The 21,136-nt window shown below is 47.0% G+C and overlaps 1 protein-coding gene across 4 annotated transcripts; it reads left to right on the forward strand.

The window, feature by feature from the left end:
* The first annotated feature begins 206 nt into the window (after positions 1 to 206).
* Positions 207 to 20,332, forward strand: LOC135546195 (bleomycin hydrolase-like). Of its 4 annotated transcripts, none has more exons than XM_064974423.1 (12): positions 207 to 336; positions 5,376 to 5,573; positions 6,356 to 6,465; positions 6,743 to 6,884; positions 7,512 to 7,600; positions 7,909 to 8,001; positions 14,431 to 14,586; positions 14,895 to 15,053; positions 15,194 to 15,261; positions 15,400 to 15,528; positions 15,993 to 16,065; positions 20,021 to 20,151. In XM_064974423.1, exons 1-12 carry the CDS (start codon positions 327 to 329, stop codon positions 20,027 to 20,029), a joined length of 1,236 nt encoding a protein of 411 aa, XP_064830495.1. In that variant the 5' UTR covers positions 207 to 326; the 3' UTR covers positions 20,030 to 20,151. The 4 variants fall into 4 exon arrangements, with proteins under 4 accessions (XP_064830495.1, XP_064830496.1, XP_064830493.1 ...); XM_064974424.1 differs by having other exon boundaries at positions 15,996 to 16,065; XM_064974421.1 differs by having other exon boundaries at positions 208 to 336; positions 15,400 to 15,517; positions 20,021 to 20,332.
* Positions 20,333 to 21,136: the final 804 nt, after the last annotated feature.

Consider the following 21,136-nt stretch of genomic DNA (forward strand, 5'->3'; position numbering starts at 1 on the left):
GTATACATACATTGCACAATTATTGTCACATTTCATCTGAATAACTTGGTATAGAGCTTCAACTATGCTGACTCTGATATAAGGTCCAATGTCCTCACCAGTCTCGGGCATACTCTTAAATGCCAAGGGGTATGTTAAAGGAAACTGTTATGCCATTAGTGTTTGTGATACTCAACATCCCAGTCTATTGTTACATTGTAACAATTATGTTTCCTGTTTCCGGTCGGAACTCTGATCGGACTGACTGACTGTCGGCGAATGAGATAAACAAAGAGCCGGTGACTTTTAAAGACATATAGAAACACTTCCTAACCCTCTTCGTAAACATGGAGACTGGTATGTCATGTGTTACTTTGTCTTATTTCATTCATTGTCACTTGTATAGCGAGCATGTGAGCTCAATTTGCGTTCCCAAGCTAACGTTAGCCGGATAGCTAGCTTTATGTCACTTTTCAGATTAGCTATCCGGTTTGCGAAGTTAGGTAACGTAGCTTCGCTAACATAGCATAGCTAACCAGCCAGCTTCCTTGTGTTTTTTTTTCACTTTGATAATGACATGACAGATAATGTTAGCTAGCTTGATAATGGTATCTGGCCAACTTCAGCACAGCATCCCACGTCTTCCCAGCTATCAGTGCCAGAAAAGTTGATGGGTACTGTTACTACTAGTAACTAACGTTAGCTTGCTAACTCTATGTAATGTTAGTCAAGTATCGGCTTGGCAGCTAACTGTTAGTTATCCAGTCAGTCAGTTAACACAGGAGGCAGCTCAACTTGCTAGCTATTTAACCAACTTTTTAGGTGAGCATTAGCCAGTTCTATTCCTTAAAGGGGATTTAACCCTCTGAATCAGAGCGGTGCGGGTGACTGCCTTAATCGAAGTCCACGTTATCGGCGCCCGGCTTAAACTGCCTTGCTCAAGGGCAAAACGGCAGCTTTTTTGTTTTTTGTTTTACCTTGCAGGCTCAGGATTCGAACCACCGACCTTAATTAAACTCTTAATCGCTAGGCTACCTGCTGCCCCTTTAATAAAGTGGAATAAAGTGAGACTAAGTGCGAAGCAGTGTTTGTCAACAAGCAGGCAGTGCACGACGAACCCAATACCTTGGTTGTTCAAGTAGCTAGCTTGACATTAAGCTGTCAGAATATGCCCTCCCCAGGCACAATAAAACATTAAGCTATCAGACAGGGAAGGATGTTTGACACTATGACAACGGGTTTATAGTGATAGACTTGGATTTTTTGGTGTGATGTGATTTTGGTACCTTGTTGACCTCAGAAAGACTTGCACCCAAAGACCAGGAAAGATACTAAGTCAGTCATAAAAGCTATACAACAACTTATATGTAAAGTTGCAAGTCACTCTAGACACCAGTTTGGCACCTTTCCATACAAAACTAAAGTGACACTGACAGTCATTCATGCTTTTCCATTCTGTGGAGGCTGCGTTGGAATGGGCTCTCTGCCTATCCCTGCGTTTGTATGGCGACACACCCCACTTGGTTTTGTACACCGATTAAATCAGCATAATAGGGTCTCTATCATCCATTTACTGTAGCAAGCTGACAGCAGGAAATAATGTATGATTTATCCAATTTATGTGGTAATGATGGAGTACTGAGGCATGTGGGTTTGTCTATCCCTGTAGATCTGGGGTGTATTCACTTTGAACCAAATAGAAGCAAACTGCCAAAACAGGGACGGACCTACCTTAATATGTCCAGTAATGAACACTAATTTTTGTCGCAAAATGTTTTCTGTTGCAAAACGTTTGCTACGCTTTACCACGGTGTGGACTAATGAATACACCCCAGGAATGGCCAGTGTATTTGAACCTCGGTCATGGAAAATAGCCTGACGGTCCAGAACCAATAGGGCTCGAGTTAGGCAGTATGCATGATTAAGCAATGTTCTTTTCTGTGTTTAATTGCTGTGCAGTATTTGATGGAATATTACCGGACGTGCTACCTGTCCCAGTTTTCAACTCTCTAGAGACAGCAGGAGCGGTAGAGATACTCTGAATGATTGGCTATGAAAAGCCAACTGACATTTACTCCTGAGGTGCTGACCTGTTGCCCCCTCGACAACCACTGTGATTATTATTATTTGACTCTGCTGGTCATTTATGAACATTTGAACATCTTGGCCACGTTCTGTTATAATCTCCACCCGGCACAGCCAGAAGAGGACTGGCCACCCCTCATAGCCAGGTTCCTTCCTAGGTTTCATCCTAGGTTCTGGTCTTTCTAGGGAGTTTGTCCTAGCCACCGTGCTTCTACACCTGCATTGCTTGCTGTTTGGGGTTTTAGGCTGGGTTTCTGTACAGCACTTAGATATCAGCTGATGTAAGAAGGGCTTTATAAATAAATTTGATTTGAATTTGATGGAATGACACAGCAGCATTATTTTATCAGTGTACTACTACTACTACAGATAGTTATAGTATCACATATACAGTGCCTTCAAAAAGTATTCACACCCCTTGACTTTTTCCAAATTTTGTTGTGTTACAACCTGAATTTAAAATTGATTAAATATAATAAAGAAATGTGTCACTGGCCTTCACTAATGTTCCCTACATTTTGGTCTGCTAAACGCAAACTTGAACATTGTGAAAATTCTGTGCAACTTCCGGCACGTGTTTACTGTGAACACTGAGACTGTACCCACTTTAAGTTACAGTTTTAAAAGTGGTCAAGTAGGCTACTGTGGCTATTTGATCATAATGTAGGTCTACCAGAGCGGAAAGCAGTGACACAACAACTATCCATATTTTCAAGCATAGTAGTGGATGCATCATGTTATGGGTATATGCTTGTAATTGTTAGAAGTGGGGAGATTTTCAGGATAAAAAAGAAATGGAATAGAACTATAAGCACAGGCAAAATCCTAGAGGAAAACCAGGTTCAGTCTGCTTTCTACCAGACACTGGGAGATTAATTTAACACAAGGCCAAATCTACACTGGAGTTGGTTACCAAGAACACAGTAGGGCTGTCTCTGACTTGAAAAAAATCTTGGTCAACCAAGAGTCATCTGTTCTTTCAACCAATCGATTGGTCGAAATGTTAAAACATGTATTTTTCCATATACTGAATGTATGGTTAATTTATAAAGCCAGGCACATTTAACAGTTAGGCTATTGATTATATACCTAATTAAGTTGGTTTCCTCTCTCCTCACTTTTCTTAGAAAATTAAGGCAAGGGCTGTTTTCTCTTCTCCTAACTCCGCTGCTGCCTCCTCCCATTGTTCTCAACAACAATATGCTGGTTAACTTTGCTATTATGCACATAGCAACATGGTCCAGCAAAAGGAGGCAATTCAACAGTCTACTGATGTTTCAGAACCATGGACAGCGACCGCTATCCAACGCGGTAGAAAGCACATTTGTTATAAAACAATTTAAAAAAATATTAGTGTTGCCCCATTGTTCTTACGTAATATAACCGTATACAATTTCTGTAGCATGTGTGTGATAGACTGTGCCAACCCCACGACCTTAACAATGGATTAGTCCACTCAGACAGGCGCCAATCAGACAGGTGTCTTGTACACCATGATTTTACAATGTTTTTTTTGCTACTACTCGACTAAAGAAATCTCGGTCGACCAAAACAATTGTCCAGTCGACTAAATAGGTTCAGCCCTAGAAGACATTGAATGTTCCTGAGTGGCCGAGTTACAGTTTTGACTTAAATCTACTTGAAATGTTATGACAAGACCTGCAGATGATTGTCTAGCAATGACCAACAACTAATTTGACAGAGCATGAAGTGTTTTGAAAACAATAATGGGCAAATGTTGCACTATCCAGGTCTGAAAAAGCTCTTAGAGACTTACCCAGAAAGTCTCACAGTTGTAATCGCTGCCAAAGTAATTGCTTCTGCAAAGTATTGACTCAGGAGTGTGAGTACCTATTTTACTTTCAATACATTTGCAAACATTTCTAAAAACATGTTTTCACTTTGTCATTATGAGGTATTGGGTGTAGATGGGTGAGGAAAAACATTTCTGAAATCCATTTTCAATTCAGACCGTAACACAACATTGTGAAATAAGTCAATAATTTCTGAAGGCACTGTATATTGATCGTCCCTGTCAAAATAGAATGAGAACATTTTTGTGAAATCGGGCATATTTGAATTTGATACCGAACTTGATGTCCTGCTGTTTTGTACCACATTGTCCGGTGGGGAGTGGACGAAGGCGGGGCAAGGCATTATTTGATCGTTCCCTTTGCCACATTTTTGACATTTCAATACAGTACAACTTTATTAGTCCCGCTGCAATTCGGAACCCATTGCCACTTTGTCAGATCAAACACCAATAACATCCTCCTTATATTACAGCTCTTTACCACTTTGTTTCATCCTGACTGTTTCCATTTCTAATACACACTGGCCTAGCCTGGTCTCAGATCTGTTTCCATTTCTAATACACACTGGCCTAGCCTGGTCTCAGATCTGTTTCCTTTTCTAATACACCCTGGCCTCGCCTGGTCTCAGATCTGTTTCCTTTTCTAATACACCCTGGCCTCGCCTGGTCTCAGATCTGTTTCCCTTTCTAATACACCCTGGCCTCGCCTGGTATCAGATCTGTTTCCATTTCTAATACACCCTGGCCTAGCCTGGTCTCAGATCTGTTTCCCTTTCTAATACACCCTGGCCTAGCCTGGTCTCAGATCTGTTTCCCTTTCTAATACACCCTGGCCTAGCCTGGTCTCAGATCTGTTTCCCTTTCTAATACACCCTGGCCTAGCCTGGTCTCAGATCTGTTTCCCTTTCTAATACACCCTGGCCTAGCCTGGTCTCAGATCTGTTTCCCTTTCTAATACACCCTGGCCTCGCCTGGTATCAGATCTGTTTCCTTTTCTAATACACCCTGGCCTCGCCTGGTCTCAGATCTGTTTCCCTTTCTAATACACCCTGGCCTCGCCTGGTCTCAGATCTGTTTCCTTTTCTAATACACCCTGGCCTCGCCTGGTCTCAGATCTGTTTCCCTTTCTAATATACCCTGGCCTAGCCTGGTCTCAGATCTGTTTCCATTTCTAATACACCCTGGCCTGGCCTGGTCTCAGATCTGTTTCCATTTCTAATACACCCTGGCCTGGCCTGGTCTCAGATCTGTTTCCCTTTCTAATACACCCTGGCCTGGCCTGGTCTCAGATCTGTTTCCCTTTCTAATACAGCCTGGCCTAGCATGGTCTCAGATCTGTTTCTGCGCTTATGCCAACTCGCTTATGCCAACTCGCTTATGCCAACTTGGCAGGCTAATTCCATTACAAAGTTGTCAAGAGAGCATAAACAGACCAGTAACCAGGCTAACCCTGTCCCTGTTTCCTTAAAAATTACAACCTCTCTATTGTCCTCCTCAGGTTTGAGTCAGGAGAAGATCGCCTCCTTTGTGAAGCGTTTGCGGGCGGAGCCCAGGTACCTGCTGGCCCAGAACGTGTCCACGTGCATCGACCCGCTGGAGGTGTGTCTGCACAGGCAGACGGTCCAGGACACCGTGCACATATTCCAGCACTCCATCCCCACAGAGGGCAAGCCTATCACCAACCAGAAAAACTCAGGTATGCTTACCTACAGATACGGTCAAATATATTGGCACCCTTGCACTTTATAATGGATTGCAATGGAGCTGACAAGATCAAAATCTGTCGTTCTGTTCTTGAACAAGGCAGTTCCCCGGTAGGCCGTCATTGTAAATGGAATTTGTTCTTAACAGACTTGCCTGGTTAAATAAAGGTTAAATAAATAAATAAATTGCAGATCATTTAGTCCAGGCCATTGTTGTCTTTGAAGTGAGAAATCTCAATTTTAGCTGTAAATCAAACAAATACACAAAATAACTAATGTTTTCCAATTTCAACAATTAAAAAAATAATAATTTGTGTTCCGCGCAAGGGTGCCAATATATTTGACACCCAGCATCTGTAACTACTCCAGGGGCCTGGCCATGTACAAAGACTGCATGTGAATGAAATAGACCTACGCACCTGATGCAGAGATGTGGTGGGGCTGCGTGCCAAATGGCAGTCTATTTCCTACATGGTGCACTCCGTTTGACCAGAGCCCTATAGGCGCTAGTCAACATTTTTGATTTGATTTATTGGGATCCCCATGAGCTGACTCCAATGGCGACAGCTAGTCTTACTGGTGCACTGTATACAGTAGGGTAGTGCACTATATAGGGAATAAGATGCCATTTTGGGACACAACCGTGGAGTGGGGAGAAAGGAGGTCTAACTATGTGTCTATGAATAGGTGATAGAGTGTTATTTGGGAAGCTGCCATTGAGGCACAGCTCCATATACACAGTTCCATACTCATCTGTGCTGATTGTGGGTTTCAGGGAGATGTTGGATCTTCTCGTGCCTCAACGTCATGCGCCTTCCCTTCATGAAAAAGTTCAACATCGAAGAGTTTGAGTTCAGTCAGTCCTACCTCTTCTTCTGGGACAAGGTAAGACCACATTTGTTCGTCACACGTATTCACTTGAGCCACTAGAATATACAATGTATTTGTTGTTACATTTCAGCGGTGGGGTGTGAACAGTGTTGGTGTGTTTGGCAGTGCGTATCTTTAGTACTATTAGACTCATTGTCTGCCTTAAACCCCCTTTGTGTGTGGCGCTCTGTACACTGGACAATGTTGTACCGATTGGACGTCACCGTCCCCCCCCTCTCGTCTCCTCTCTCCATCATGTCCCCTTTCTGCACTCTCTCCATCCTCCCTTCAGGTGGAGCGGTGCTACTACTTCCTGCAGGCCTGTGTGGAGACAGCCCAGAGGAAGGAGCCTGTAGACGGCAGACTGGTCCAGTTCCTGCTCTCCAATCCCACCAACGACGGCGGCCAGTGGGATATGCTGGTCAACCTCATTGGTCAGTTCATACCTGTTACCCGATCAGTGGAGTGTTGCTGCTTCATTTGCATTATTCTATGTCATTATGTAGTGGCTGAGTCATGAATCGCACCGTATTCCCTATATTCGGTACTACGTTGGCCCAGGGTTCATATGTAGGGAATAGGGTGCCATTTAGGACTCACAGTGTAACTACCTTGGTAACTAGACAGTAACTACTTGGCGGTGGCCGTTTACTGCAGAAAATAAGCAAAATTCTACTGGAACTGTGTAGATTCTGTTTCTGGTGAGTTACTAATGTAGTAGTTACTGTGTAATTCCTTAATTAGACATTCTATGTAACTACCCTTCCACTGTTTTAATGGGTCAGGTTTGTGGTTTAGATCAAGGGTGCGTCCCAAATAGCATCCTATTCCCTACATAGTGCATTTCTTTTGACCACAGCCCGCGGGCAAAGCCTTAAAGTTATGGTCCTCTGTGGCTCAGTTGGTGGATCACGGCGCTTGCGACGCCAGGGTCGTGGGTTCGATTCCCACTGGGGCCTTCCATAGGAAAAATGTAGGCAGGCATGACTGTAAGTCGCTTTTGGATCAAAGCGTCTGCTAAATGGCCTATATATATGTTATTACCTTTCCCCGATCATCAGAAAAGTACGGCGTTATCCCAAAGAAATGCTTCCCAGAGTCTCACAGCTCCGAGGCCTCGCGGCGAATGAATGACATCCTCAATCACAAGGTAGGTCGACTCACTTACATCTTTGCGACATTTCCGATTCATAGTGATGTCTTGTGTAGAAGTACAACACCAAAAACCTAGTCCTCCTGTTTCATACCAAGACAAAGCAGTACAAGCATATATACACTCTACTTAGCGCAGGGAAACACCACGGAAAGAGCGTAGAAGCCACCTTTTTTTATTTTGGTGTCGTCTGTTTTCTTATAGAAGACCCAGATAACTAACCCCTAACGCGAGATGCTCCACAATGTCACGAGGTAATACATGTCGCTGTGTACTATGTCATGCCAATGTTCCCTGGCTTCCAGCTGAGAGAATACTGTCTAAGACTGCGCAACATGGTGGCCAATGAATCCACTGAAGCCGAGCTGTCAGACGCCGTGGACACCATGATTGAGGAGGTAAGCGCATGTTAGGGAAAGACGCACACGACTCGCACACCACACACAGCGCACGACCCACACACCACCACCACATCACACACACCGCCACCACATCACACACACCGCCACCACATCACACCACCACCACGACCCACACACCACCACCACGACCCACACACCACCACCACAACCCACACACCACCACCACATCACACACACCGCCACCACGACCCACACACCACCACCACATCACACACACCGCCACCACATCACACCACCACCACGACCCACACACCACCACCACATCACACACACCGCCACCACATCACACCACCACCACGACCCACACACCACCACCACATCACACACACCGCCATCACACCACCACCACAACCCACACACCACCACCACATCACACACACCGCCACCACATCACACCACACACTGTTTTCCTCTTCAATAGTGTTGTAGCACTGCGTCAGTTTGTCCAGAGGAGGGGGCTGTATAACAGACCGTAGATCTGTGCTCTGAGAAGGACACGTGCTGTCACACGCCTGTATGTATTTAACACAGCAGGTACTGGGTAGGCAAGGACCATAACCATTACGGCTCCAGTAATTATTGTAATTATTATTAAAGGATGATAACAAAGGTGTGTGTGTGTGTGTGTGTGTGTGTGTGTGTGTGTGTGTGTGTGTGTGTTACACTACCCTATCTAATACCATTGACTTTCACCACACCACTGATTCCTCTATCAAATCTGATTCCTCTAACTGTCAGACAGTGGATAGACCCTCCTCGGTTCAGATCTAATTTTGTTGGAGCTGTGTTCCCCCTTAAATAATACCGCTAATTAGTTTTCTACCTTAAATCAGCATGTTTGACATAAGTAGGCTTAGAAAAGGAACTGCTAGAAATGGCCAAATAGAGATGACTGTTTATTTTGTTTAAACAGTGCTTTATCAGTAGTAATGAATTAGGACATAATCACAAGCCCCTCCCAGCACTGCATAACATTGCGTAACCCAACTCTTCCACATTTAGCAACAATGGCTGTAGGGATATATGGTTGGTAAGGGTTTATAATCCACTGGTGACAGCTTGTCATTCTATACTTCTGGCTGCAAAGAGAGAGTGTGTGTGTGTGTGTGTGTGTGTCCACATGCGCGTGTTTGCGTCCACGTGCACTCACACACGCCTCACGGACCTGGTGACAGAATGTTCCATAAACAAGATCTTTATCGCAACGCTCCTCACATTGAATGGCGTAAGGCAATTTCACTGTGAGAGAATAAAGCCTTAATGTCCCAACATTCACAGTACCACTTAAGACAGAGGTGTGTGTGGTCAGTCAATATCACACAGCCAGAGAGAGAACATTACATAAAGGATGTAGCTTTTGTGTGGAGCAGTTCTGTTGTATATGCCCCTGACTGCTTGTTTAAACAGACTCTGTGTCTACTGCCCTTACCGCACTGGATACACAACGCTCGCTACAGCACATTCTGATTGTGCAACACTTCCAGTTCTCCCTCGTTGCACTTCTATGAACAAGAGGCTTTTTTTTTTTTTTTGTCAACGTGTTTGTTTGTCCACCTGGTAGTAGTTTGTTTTGTGTAACAGCTCTGGCAGCCAGGGGGAGTGTGAAGAGAGAGAGAGAAAGGTGGGGGATGTTGGCTCGGGAGGGTGAAGGGTGTAACCAGCGCCTCTCCTCCCGTCCCGTGGGCATCCGTACGGAGAAGGGTGCGTTGACTGCGCTTTCGGGCTTCTATTTATGCTTGGCATCTGTTGCGACAAGTGAAACATCACTGTTGTGCCGTGATTTAGATTAGCTCCTAGCTAGCAAGCCAACAAATTAGCCATAATTAATTAAGCTTGAATACACTCTGTCGGATGTGGTCAGTTAGTCGGGTCCTTTTTCATTAATGAACTTCTCTGTGTGCTCGTCACTCAGCATGTTGTGTTGACACAGTAGGGCTATGTCCCAAATGCCACACTCTTCCCTTTATAGTGCACTATATATAGGGAATAGGGGGCCATTTGGGACACTTCCCAGGCCATTTGAAACGTGTCAAGTTCAATTACAGAGTATTGCAGTCCCTTTCCGAGTGTTGCGTGTGACTTCAGTGTGTGGGCTGTGCCACCTTGTTCTGGGTTCAGATTGCACACGTAAACCATGTAAACACCAAGTATGACAGGTGGTGGGTTTGTGCGTGTGTGAACGTTTAGAAGTGGTGTGTGTGTTTCTATGTATGCTTAGAAGTGGCTTGTGTTTATATTCAGAAGTGGTGTTTGTGTCTGTGGTTACATTTTAGAGTTGGTGTGTGTGTCTGTGGTTACATTTTAGAGTTGGTGTGTGAGTCGTAGCTGATCAAAGCTCCCAGACTCGGCCCTCGTTAAGCCAGGGGATGTCAGGTCTACTTTAGGTGGGGAGGATCTGGCGTTGGGCACACTCCCTGGGTGAGGAGTGTGACGGGGTGCAGGTGCGCACAAACACAGGGAGACGTTTCCAAGCACACACACACACACACACACACCACCTCTGCTAGCACACGACCACACATAATACACACACACACACGTTCCTCACATCCTCTCTGCAGCACTCCTTCAGGTCTGTTCCTGTTCTCTTCATATCCAGTCCTATTCGGTTTCTGCTGTAGAGAACGTGCCCATTTGGGCGCCGGACATTCTGAATAGAAAGTCTCCTTCAGGCCATATGACTGTGTTGAATATGAGTGCTGTGTTTGTAGATTTGTACGGAGTCATTGATTGGACAGTGAGTTGACTGACATGCTGCGTGTGCCTTTAGAGTGGCTACCTCTCTATGGACCCTCTTCCCGATATAGTGCACTGCTTTGACCAGGGTCCGTTGGGGGCTCGGGTCAAATGTAGTGCACTATAAAGGGAATAGGGTGCTGTTTGGGACGTCCTCAGTCTGTTGGCTCAGCGTGGCTGTAGCCGCAGGCCGCTGTGGGTGGGTTTGTGTTATTGTGTGGGCTCGTTTGCCAGCGCTGAAAAGCGGCCCGCCGCACTTCATCAGCTCGTATTTCTTAATTTGACAACGTTGTTACAATCTGTAATGGCCCCATGTGTTTTCTGTTTACAAGGCCAGAAAGTCTCAGTCAACCCCAGTCCATTTCTTCTAACCCAGCTGCTCTCTCAAACAGGTCATTTGCTTACAGTTTCATCGAGGCTCTGTGTCCCAGGGCTTTGGCTCAAAAGCAGCAAGGCCCGTAGTCACAAAGCATCTTGGAGTTGAAGGGCTGATCTAGGATCAGGTCCACCCTTTTCATCTATTGTGATTCAAAAGAAAAGCTGATCCTAGATCAGCACTCCTACTCTGAGACGCTTTTTGTGGATACGGGCCGTGGCAGGTTCCACCCTTCACAGTTACAAGCACAAGGTGTTTTAGTGTGTTCTGCTGTTTGTTTGTTTATTTCTCTCCTGATGAGGTGATTTCCCTCTGTTTGGGCAACGGGAGGTAAATCAACAAACAAACAGGCATGCGTGAGCCGACGAGGAGAGGATGGAGCGTGTGTGTTGCTGTAGCATTGACGCTAACTGGCTGGCGTGCTGCAGGCGCTCCAGTGTTTACTGCCAAGCATGCAAACACATGCTACATAGGTACGCTCAAAGGCTAGCATGATCCGCTGAGACACGCAGCCTCTCCGGATGCCCCGGCATCGGCCAATTACAGGCCTTATTACACACACCTGGGCTTCATCACCCACACCTGGGCTTCATCACCCACACCTGGGCTTCATCACCCACACCTGGGCTTCATCACCCACACCTGGGCTTCATCCATGTCACACGACACAAGAATACGGTCTGCGTTATCCCACAGGCGGCTGGGGGTGGGGGTGGGGGTGAATGCTGTGGATCTAGAGGAGCTTCCTTAATCTATTAATTGCTGGGCCTGTTCAGATGAAATGGGGTTACGGAGCGTTTCCGTAGATTATGAGTACAGGGCCTTGTTCATTAGGCACCAAACGGAAGAGAACGCGCAGGAAGGGAATATCTTGTACCTTAAACTTGTCCGATAAGAAACACTCCTTTTCGCTTTCCGTTGCAAAACCTTTGAGGTCAAGAGCCAGGTCTTAGACTACTGTTAACCAGTCCCGTGTTGCCGCCTGGGTCAGTCTTTATGAAGACGGACACTTTCTTATTACAACGTGTGTTTTAATGTTTATCCCAGGCTGTTGTAGACTGTCCTCTGGTGCAGGCGGTGCAATTTCCCCAAACAAACACGGGTCACTCCGGCTTCCTGCTTTTGTCAATAACAGGGGATCCCAGCCGCCATCGCAGATAAGGCCCTAATTCAAACCTGGCCAAGCAGAAAATCAGGACCCGGGTGGCCTTGAAGAAGCCTGCCTGCGCTCAGAAGCCACACACAAACCTTACTAATCTTTCCCAAATGGCTTACAAACCCACAACAGCCAGCCCCCGACAGACGGCAGCCATGGGATTCTTTCACCAGCTCCACCCACCCGCTGAAGCAGCGTTTAGGAGTGGGAGGGAGAGGAGCTATGTAGTGTACGTCAGAAGATATACAGACGACGACACAGACATTAAAAAAAGAAAGCAAAGGTCTCTAAAGACACTGGTCAAACACGGTGTCCAGCAAGGTCCAGCGGTCGTAAATCTCCCCTCTCCCTCTTCCATCCTCAACGCAGTGTGTCTGTCCTCAGTGGAAGGGCCAGGGTAAGGGTGGCAGGCAGGCAGGAAGGGAGGGTGGGCCGCCTGCTCCCCACACATGACCCTGTCAGCCTCTGCTTGTCCATGCTGATGGATGGTTGTCCGTGTCCTGAGAGGGAGAGAGCCAACAGGAATGGTTGGATATCTGTAAGAGATTTGGTAGCCTACTACTGAGGAGGACTGTACCAGTGCTGAGAAATGAACTGGGGGGTTTAACACAGTGAAGGAATACAATGGAACAAGGCTACTCATGATCAACGTTTTAGCAAGTACAGGACAGAAGAGACAGTACCAAGAATCTTGGCGGTAGTGCTATATACATGATTCTAATGGAGACGTGCCCAGCCCACCCAGTGTCTCGTGCTCATCTTCGTCTGTCCGTTTTGGAGGCAGGTGATTCAATATTGACTCACTGAGGGCTGTGCTGCTGCAGCCTGCTGACGTCAGTGGGGCTCTGGCTCATTGTTTTGTGAAAAGCATAGCCTCGTTTCATCGGGTCTACATGGGTGCTCTGTTGTGTTTGGACGGGCAGGGGTGTTTATTTAACCTGCCAAGGAGGAGACCGGGATGTGAGGTGGGACAGGGGCCTGAGGGCACAGGGGCAAAGGGGCCTGTTTGTGTGTTCGGTGCATCTGGGGCCCGTGCTGGTTAAATACGGGGCAGGGATGGGCACCGTTGGCATTTAGTCTGCGCCGCGGGGCAACGGGACAGAGAAAACAAACCCAGAGTCTTCAAGGCGCTGTCTTGTGTGGGAAAAGGTGAGGGTTACTGTGAGGGTCTGGGTAGGTGGGAATGTGACTGGGTGTGCTGTCTTTTTGAAAATATTTTTGTTTTATTTAAGTCAGCAAAAACATCAAATTCTTAATTTACAACAAGGGCCTATGTGGGAATAGTTGACTACGATCACCCTGAACACAGGCATGCCATTAGTAGTTCATGTAGTTGACACAGTGGAAAAGTGCAGCAGCAACGGCCCCTGAGTGTCTCTGCTTTGGTGAAGAGCTCCGGGGCCAAATTCCCCAGCTCTATTTTCACCCTATTAGGAGTTTAATGTGCCTGGACTTTTTTGCCGAAAGTAACTGAAAATAGTGGGAGTCAATGGGAAGTCCTCGTAAATATAGACGTGCGTGTATGCGTCCGTGTATGCGTCTGCGTATGCGTATGTGTGCTCGCGTACTAACGGTCGGACTACCTACGCGTACATGCCAGATTGGGAGTCGGGGTACACATTTGAAGCCTTTTTTTGTGATTGACAGCCCGACAGAGCGTAATCAGAGACCGACAGTGCTGGGTATTCTCGAACCCGGCAGAACATCCGCTTACATAATAGGCTTTGATAGGACTGGTGTACACGACGTCTTTTCAGAAGGAAATTCCCGAGATGGACGTATCAGTTGGGAAGGCTAAGGGATAAGGGAAGGCTTATTCTGAGAACCCTGTCGAAACAGACTGGTAGAGGCCAGAGGAACGCCATGGGAACACAGTCAGAAACCACAACGACAGGAAGAGCCAGCGATACAGCCAGGCAGAGAGCACAAGAGGGATTGGGCTTTGGCAGGGCGGGAATCCTTCTCACACTACTGTTAAGCTCTCGTCCCCGAGTTTGAGTTTTACAATGGCGCTTTTACATAAGAGACAATCTTAAGAGATATCAATGTGCTCTGTCTGTGTCTTACAGTGGTATTGCATGACTAACGTAAGGTGTTTTCTTCCCCCTGTCTGTTGTTTCACGTGCTCTGTTTACAGGTCTTCAGGGTGGCCACTGTGTGTCTGGGCAGCCCCGCTGACTCCATTTATTGGGAGTACAGAGACAAGGACAAGAACTTCCATCGCATGGGCCCCCTGTCCCCTCAGCAGTTCTACAAGGAGCTGGTCAAGCCCCTCTACAACATTCAGGACAAGGTCAACTTTTTACACAGCTTTATTGGTTTATTTGAATAAAATATCAATATCGGCTTTGAGTTGATCGTAACGAATTATTACAAGAGCTAATCATTATTAGGACCATGAGTTTTTCCCCTGGGGTTGAAAAATTCCTGAAGTTCCTGGAAACTTTGGGGGTTTTCTGAATTTTTGCGACCCAGGAAAAGCACCGTGGCCCAGTTAGTCTATATTAGACCAAGGGTTGAAGTCAGGAATTAATGCCCTCTCTTTCCGTGTTTGTTGATGAGCTGAGTCTAACCTCTGTTCTCCCTCCCCCGCCCCCACAGGTCTGTCTGGTGAATGACCCGCGGCCTCAGAACCCCTATGAGAAGTTGTATAGCGTTGAGTTCCTGGGCAACATGGTGGGCGGACACAACACCCTGTACAATAACCAGCCCATCCAGCTACTCAAAAAGGCTGCCGCGGACTCCATCAAAGAGGGGGAGGTACTGTGTGTGAGCGTGTCCAGGAAGTTAGATCATGGCTACGTCTGACAACTGAGCGAGTGTGCAAGGAGACGACCTGTAACGCATGTTTCTCTCCCTCCTTCTCTCTCTCTCTCTCTCTCTCCCTCTCTCTCTCGTAGGCTGTGTGGTTCGGTTGCGACGTGGGCAAGCATTTCCATGGCAAACTGGGCATCAACGACATGAATGTGTGAGTTTTACGAGAGAGAGGCGAACATGTGTCAACATCGCATGTATAACTCACTATAAGTCAGATCTGTGTGTGTGTGTGTGTGTGTGTGTGTGTGTGTGTGTGTGAGATCTCATCCTGTGTTCTCCCGTCTCTCAGGTTCAACCATGAGTTGGTGTTCGGTGTGTCCATAAAGAACCTGTCCAAGGCAGAGAGGCTGATTTTCGGAGACTCCCTCATGACACACGCCATGATCCTCACCGCTGTCACCGACAAGGTAACACACACGTACGTACACACACACACATACGTACACACGCGCCGCATTTGAGTGTTCCCCTTTGACTCTGCACCAAAGGCGTCCAGTGTGGTGTTTACAGTCGTTTGAATTGACTTCATGTTTTAAAATGGCTGTGAATTTCCCCCCCTGTATGTGAACCCCAGCTGTCTCCTCGTTCTCCTCAGAACAGCTGGACAGGGCCCTAGGCTACACAACGTAGGAGTTACCAGTCCTGCCCTGCACCCCACTAGGAATCCTGCCCTCCTCTCTTACTAATGGACATACTGTATCATTTGCTGAATATACTTCCACCATGTATAGTGTACGTCATGTATGACGGGCATAAATCAGAAAACACAGACTGATTTGGACTTCTCCATTTGGCTGGGTACATCTGCCTCCTAATAATCACACATTTTGATTGAGCTCTGTCTCTCTCTCTCTCTCTCGTTCTCCCTTTCGCTCACTCTAGCAGGAGGAAAAGGATGGAGGTTATGAGAAGTGGAGGGTGGAGAACTCCTGGGGGGACGACCGTGGGAATAAAGGTGAGAGCGCTGAGTCGGCCAGAGGTCAGAGGAGGAGAGGGCCCGTTCTCACGCAGCCTTGTGATGTCTGTCTGCCTCTCGCAACACGAGAGCCCCTCTAGGTCCGCCTGAGCCGAGCTATCTGAAAGCCCAGACCCCTCGTCTCTCTTCTCTCTCACACCACAGGGCGTCAGTGTACAATCACCGGGACAGTTAAATTTCCTGTCAGGTCGATTGAATTTGAAGTAGGATTAGCTCCTTCCCCACCCGTCTGGCTTTGTTTTTGAATTTATAATTGACTAGGTGTGGAGGGCTGGTTTGGTTTGGGGTTAGTTTTGCGGCATCCACTCATGTCTGGCCCCCTACCGTAGCTTTGTCTGTTATGGCTATGAACCCCAGAGGGAGAGAAGGCACAACAACGGGGATGTTTCCCAGACAACGGCCCTTTGTCCCTCTCACAACACAACAGTACGCCATTTTGTTTCAGCCTCCCGACTTCCTCTGTGTGGAAGAGTCCGGCTCATACTACAGGCCTGGGTTCAAATAGTATTTTTCTTCTTCCATCCAGCGCCACTAAAACATTTGAAAGGAAACAAATACTGAACCCTCCTCTGTTGGGACTGTGTGGCTTTTTACCGAAAATACATAATTATCCACCATTCCCACCTCTCTTTCTCTCTCCCCCTCTGTCTTCCTCTCCTTCTTTCCCCCCTCTCTCTCTCCTCTCTTCCTTCTCCATCCCTACGCACCCTGTGCTCTGCATTCCAGTGCGGATTATTTGGGTTTTGTTATGTCGTTCCACTTCCTGGTCAATGACTTCATGTCATCTGCACATATTGAAAATGTATAAATAGGCCTAACACTTTGGTGCCTCCTCAAATCAACTGTATTTCACCCATATTCCATAAACAGCCACGCAGATGGGAGAACGCCTTCATATCCGCTCTCTTCCCTCTCGGATGTATTAATAAAGTTATTGAAAACAAACGGTGTGGAGGACCCGCGGCGGGGAGCACCGCTTGTTGGTCAGCTGGCGACGGGGAGGGAGGACTTGTCAACGCCACGGCGGACGGAGAAAACGTGTGTTCGCAAGGTTTCGAGGGTTATCATCTATCCAATTGCCTGTAATATTTTGTTTCCCCCGGGAGGATCCCACCTAATTAGGTTAACACCGTGGTGCCTGGTGCAAACTGCCCAAACCCTCCAAACCCTCAGGGCTTTTCTCAAGATGGATTATTATGGCCTCAGAGTGCACTATATGTACCTTTCCGTGATTACTATACAAATATGGGGAATGTGGGCCAATCTGACATGTGATATTTCATTGTGACAGACTGTTTATAGGCCAGAGATGCCCTTCTCAACACACCTCTGGGGTTCTACACCGCCCCTTTTACAGCTACTTCGGTATAGTGAGAAACAATATTTGTACTGGCTATTGCGATTCCCTTGTTAGCATATCACGTTACCGGGCAGACTATGGACACACTCTTATATCTGCTATTACATTTACGTTGGTGACGTCGTCGCAGATAGGTTTGGGAAATAATGTTGACGTTATGGCGAACTAAGGAGATGATGGAAACAGGATGTGCTGCAGACAGTGCTCGCTTTAGCAGTCTGTGACCCGTATTGCTCAGAACTTTTCAGCTGTACTATGGGATCTAAAGCAGAGTGAACTCCACCCACAGCTCTCCCTGTAAGACGAGGTAGGACACATCTGCAGTCCCGTTAAGACAAATAATGCGGCTATACGAAACCGCCGCCCGACACGCACACATCTTTCCTGGAAACTGGAAAGGAAGAACACGCAGAGAGAACACACAGGACGAATAACACACAGGACGAATAACACACAGGACGAATAACACACAGGACGAATAACACCCAGAACGGATAACACACAGGACGAATAACACCCAGAACAAATAACACACAGAACTGATAACACACAGAACGGATAACACACAGAACGGATAACACACAGAACGGATAACACCCAGAACGGATAACACCCAGAACGGATACCACACAGGACGGATACCACCCAGAACAAATAACACCCAGAACGGATAACACACAGGACGAATAACACCCAGAACAAATAACACACAGAACGGATAACACACAGAACGGATAACACAAAGAACGGATAACACACAGAACGGATAACATACAGAACAGATAACACACAGATCGGATAACACACAGAACGGATAACACACAGAACAGATAACACACAGAACGGATAACACACAGAACACAAAACGAATAACACCCAGAACGGATAACACACAGAACACAGAACGGATAACACACAGAACGGATAACACACAGAACACAGAATGAATACCACCCAGAACGAATAACCCCCAGAACGAATAACACACAGAACGAATAACCCCCAGAACGAATAACACCCAGAGCGAATAACACACAGAACCTGGGGTATTGTTTTGAGCTGAGGTACGTTTTTCTGAGGTCACTGTGACGTCATCGATAATGCAACTTTTCAGCGGGGGAGGGATGCGCTCTAGACATTGCCCGGGTCCAGAGATGAGAGGAAAACCAAACAATGGTCTCAATCTGGTCTAGTCCACAGCCCTGACCGTTACACAATCCCTTATAACCACAGGATCGCATTCATTAGGCACCAAACGGAAAAAAGCTGTCTGAAACACGGAGAGACCACCTGGACTTGTCCAATAAGAAACATTAGTTGGAAAATGTTTTAAAACATTTTCTGCTGCGTGCCCAAATGAACCAGCCCGTGCCTGCTCAAATCCCAAATCTATCGCCACGTGGACAGATTGGAGCTGTTCCTCTCCCTGTCTGTAATCTGGGTTGTTAGTTTGTTCAGACAGGCCCATTGCCCTTGTAGATAAATAAGAACACTGTATGAGGAATGCCCCTATTGTCATTAAACATCCTGCTCTCGCCGCTCTAATCTCTTCACATCAAGTGTTTTATATGCTGTTCTTTATGATTTGATGTACTCTCGGTCACCCTGTCTGTGAGAGCGAGGCCGTGGCCTGTGTCTGCACATGTTTTCAGGGCCAAGGTCTCAGAGTGGGATCATGTACACTGAAAGTTGCGTTTTTGGGCTTGTTATGAAAATGTATTAGAGCAGGATGAAGTGGCATTCGAGATATTCTTTCATCGTTTTTGGATGGGAAGGATAAAGTGGCCTAATGCTGTGTTAATGAATAAAATGACGTGTGTCGGTCAGTCCCTCCCTTGCAATCTGGAGATTTATTGGGCTGAGGTGTGCGAGGCGAGCACAGAAGTGTGGGACAGACTTGGGTTCAAATACTATTTGACATCATTTCAAATGCTTCCTGCTTTGCTTGCTTGGTGCAATGGAACAAATAGAAACGTCCCAAAAGTGCAAACCCAGCCCACCTGGCACTCCATGCAGGCTAAAGAAAACCAGTCCAAGCCATGCATTTGAAAGATTTCAAATAGTATTTAAACCCAGGTGTTGTGTGGGACAGACAGACAGGGTGAGGGGTCCGTCCTTCCTTCCCTCTCCCTGTGGAACAATAGGTCTGAGGCCAGGGGTGCTGACGGACTCCCCTCTTATCTGGTCTCACACTTTAGAACACTCGCACCTATTGCTTTCAGTATAGGGCAGTCCACTGAAGTACAGGGCGAGTCACTGGTACTGCTGTTGGCTAATGGATTTCAGACTGACTGGTCTTAGAGACGGGTGTTAATCAAGACTAATGATTCCTGAGAAGAAACTCCAGTGGCACGTCGAGGATCTCGACGCTCCTCCGATTGAATGGATCTAATACCAACAATCTCAATTACACCTTCATCGGGTCTTTTTTAACCTTCTAACTGTATGAATTAACCGTGTGTGTGTGTGTGTGTGTGTGTGTGTGTGTGTGTGTGTGTGTGTGTGTGTGTGTGTGTGTGTGTGTGTGTGTGTGTGTGTGTGTGTGTGTGTGTGTGTGTGTGTGTGTGTGTCCAGGTTACCTAATCATGACCGACGAGTGGTTCTCTGAATACGTGTACGAGGTGGTCGTGGACAAGAAGTACCTGGCCCCCGAGGTGCTGGAAGTAATGCAGAAGGAGCCCATCGTCCTTCCTGCCTGGGACCCAATGGGAGCCTTGGCCTTGTAACTATGGAAACAGAGGGTGCCATCCCACCCGCCTGGTTTCAGCCCTGGTCTGTTTGACTCCGCCCCATCTCTCTGGTTTTACTCCTCCATAGACTTCCACCCACCACAGCCTGTTCTCTAGACAAATAATAAAAGTCGGGTTTTTTTACTGGAAAAACACACGTCTTCTTTCGGCCATTTTGTTTTGTCCATGTCCTATTTTGCTTCTCTCCGCCACCAGGCACCAGCAGAGTTTATTGCAATTCAGTTTTTGTTGTGTCCTCTGGCTTCATAAACATTCTGTGGTATGTAGAAATCTGTGGGGTTTTTAAAAGGTCTGTATGTACCATCTCTTTGTTAGGGCTGGTTCAGGGTCACGTCCTATGTAAGTAGTCCATCCCAGTCTTTCACCAGGAGACACACACATCCACCCCACCAGCCCTAGCTGTATTATTGAGGCCCAGTGTAATGCCATACCTTCCTCTCTGCTAGCTTCCCTAGGTCAGAGTTCAACCCAGAGCAGCCAGACTAGAGTGAGGTGTGTGAGAGAGAGTTAGGCAGGGGTGTCAGGAAGCAGCGTACCAGTCGCCCGCCCTCTAACCCCCCCCAGCCATGGTCCAATCCGGTGAGTTATCATCCACTGACAGAAGGGGAAGTGCCAGTTCAGCACATCAGCATCCAGGGGAGCATAATATCACAACTATGACGGGTTCAGTCAGAGTTTAGTGGTGGTGGTCAGACTAGTATGTTTTGATGAATAAGCAGTAGGGGGAACTCAACTCCCAACACATTCAGTTCAGTTCATGTGGATAGAGACAGTGATTACGCACAAGCTCCCCACTGTGAACTTGCCCCTGCTGCTCCTCACCGTATGCCTTGCATTACTGTGAGCTCTGCCTGGAATGAGGTGACAGAAGGGCCGGCAGGCTGGAGCTCGGAGGGTGGGGGTCGGGAGGGGTCAGCTCAGTCCCCTGGAATCCAGCCGT

Source organism: Oncorhynchus masou, chromosome 9 (assembly GCF_036934945.1).
Source record: "Oncorhynchus masou masou isolate Uvic2021 chromosome 9, UVic_Omas_1.1, whole genome shotgun sequence".
NCBI lineage: Eukaryota > Metazoa > Chordata > Actinopteri > Salmoniformes > Salmonidae > Oncorhynchus > Oncorhynchus masou.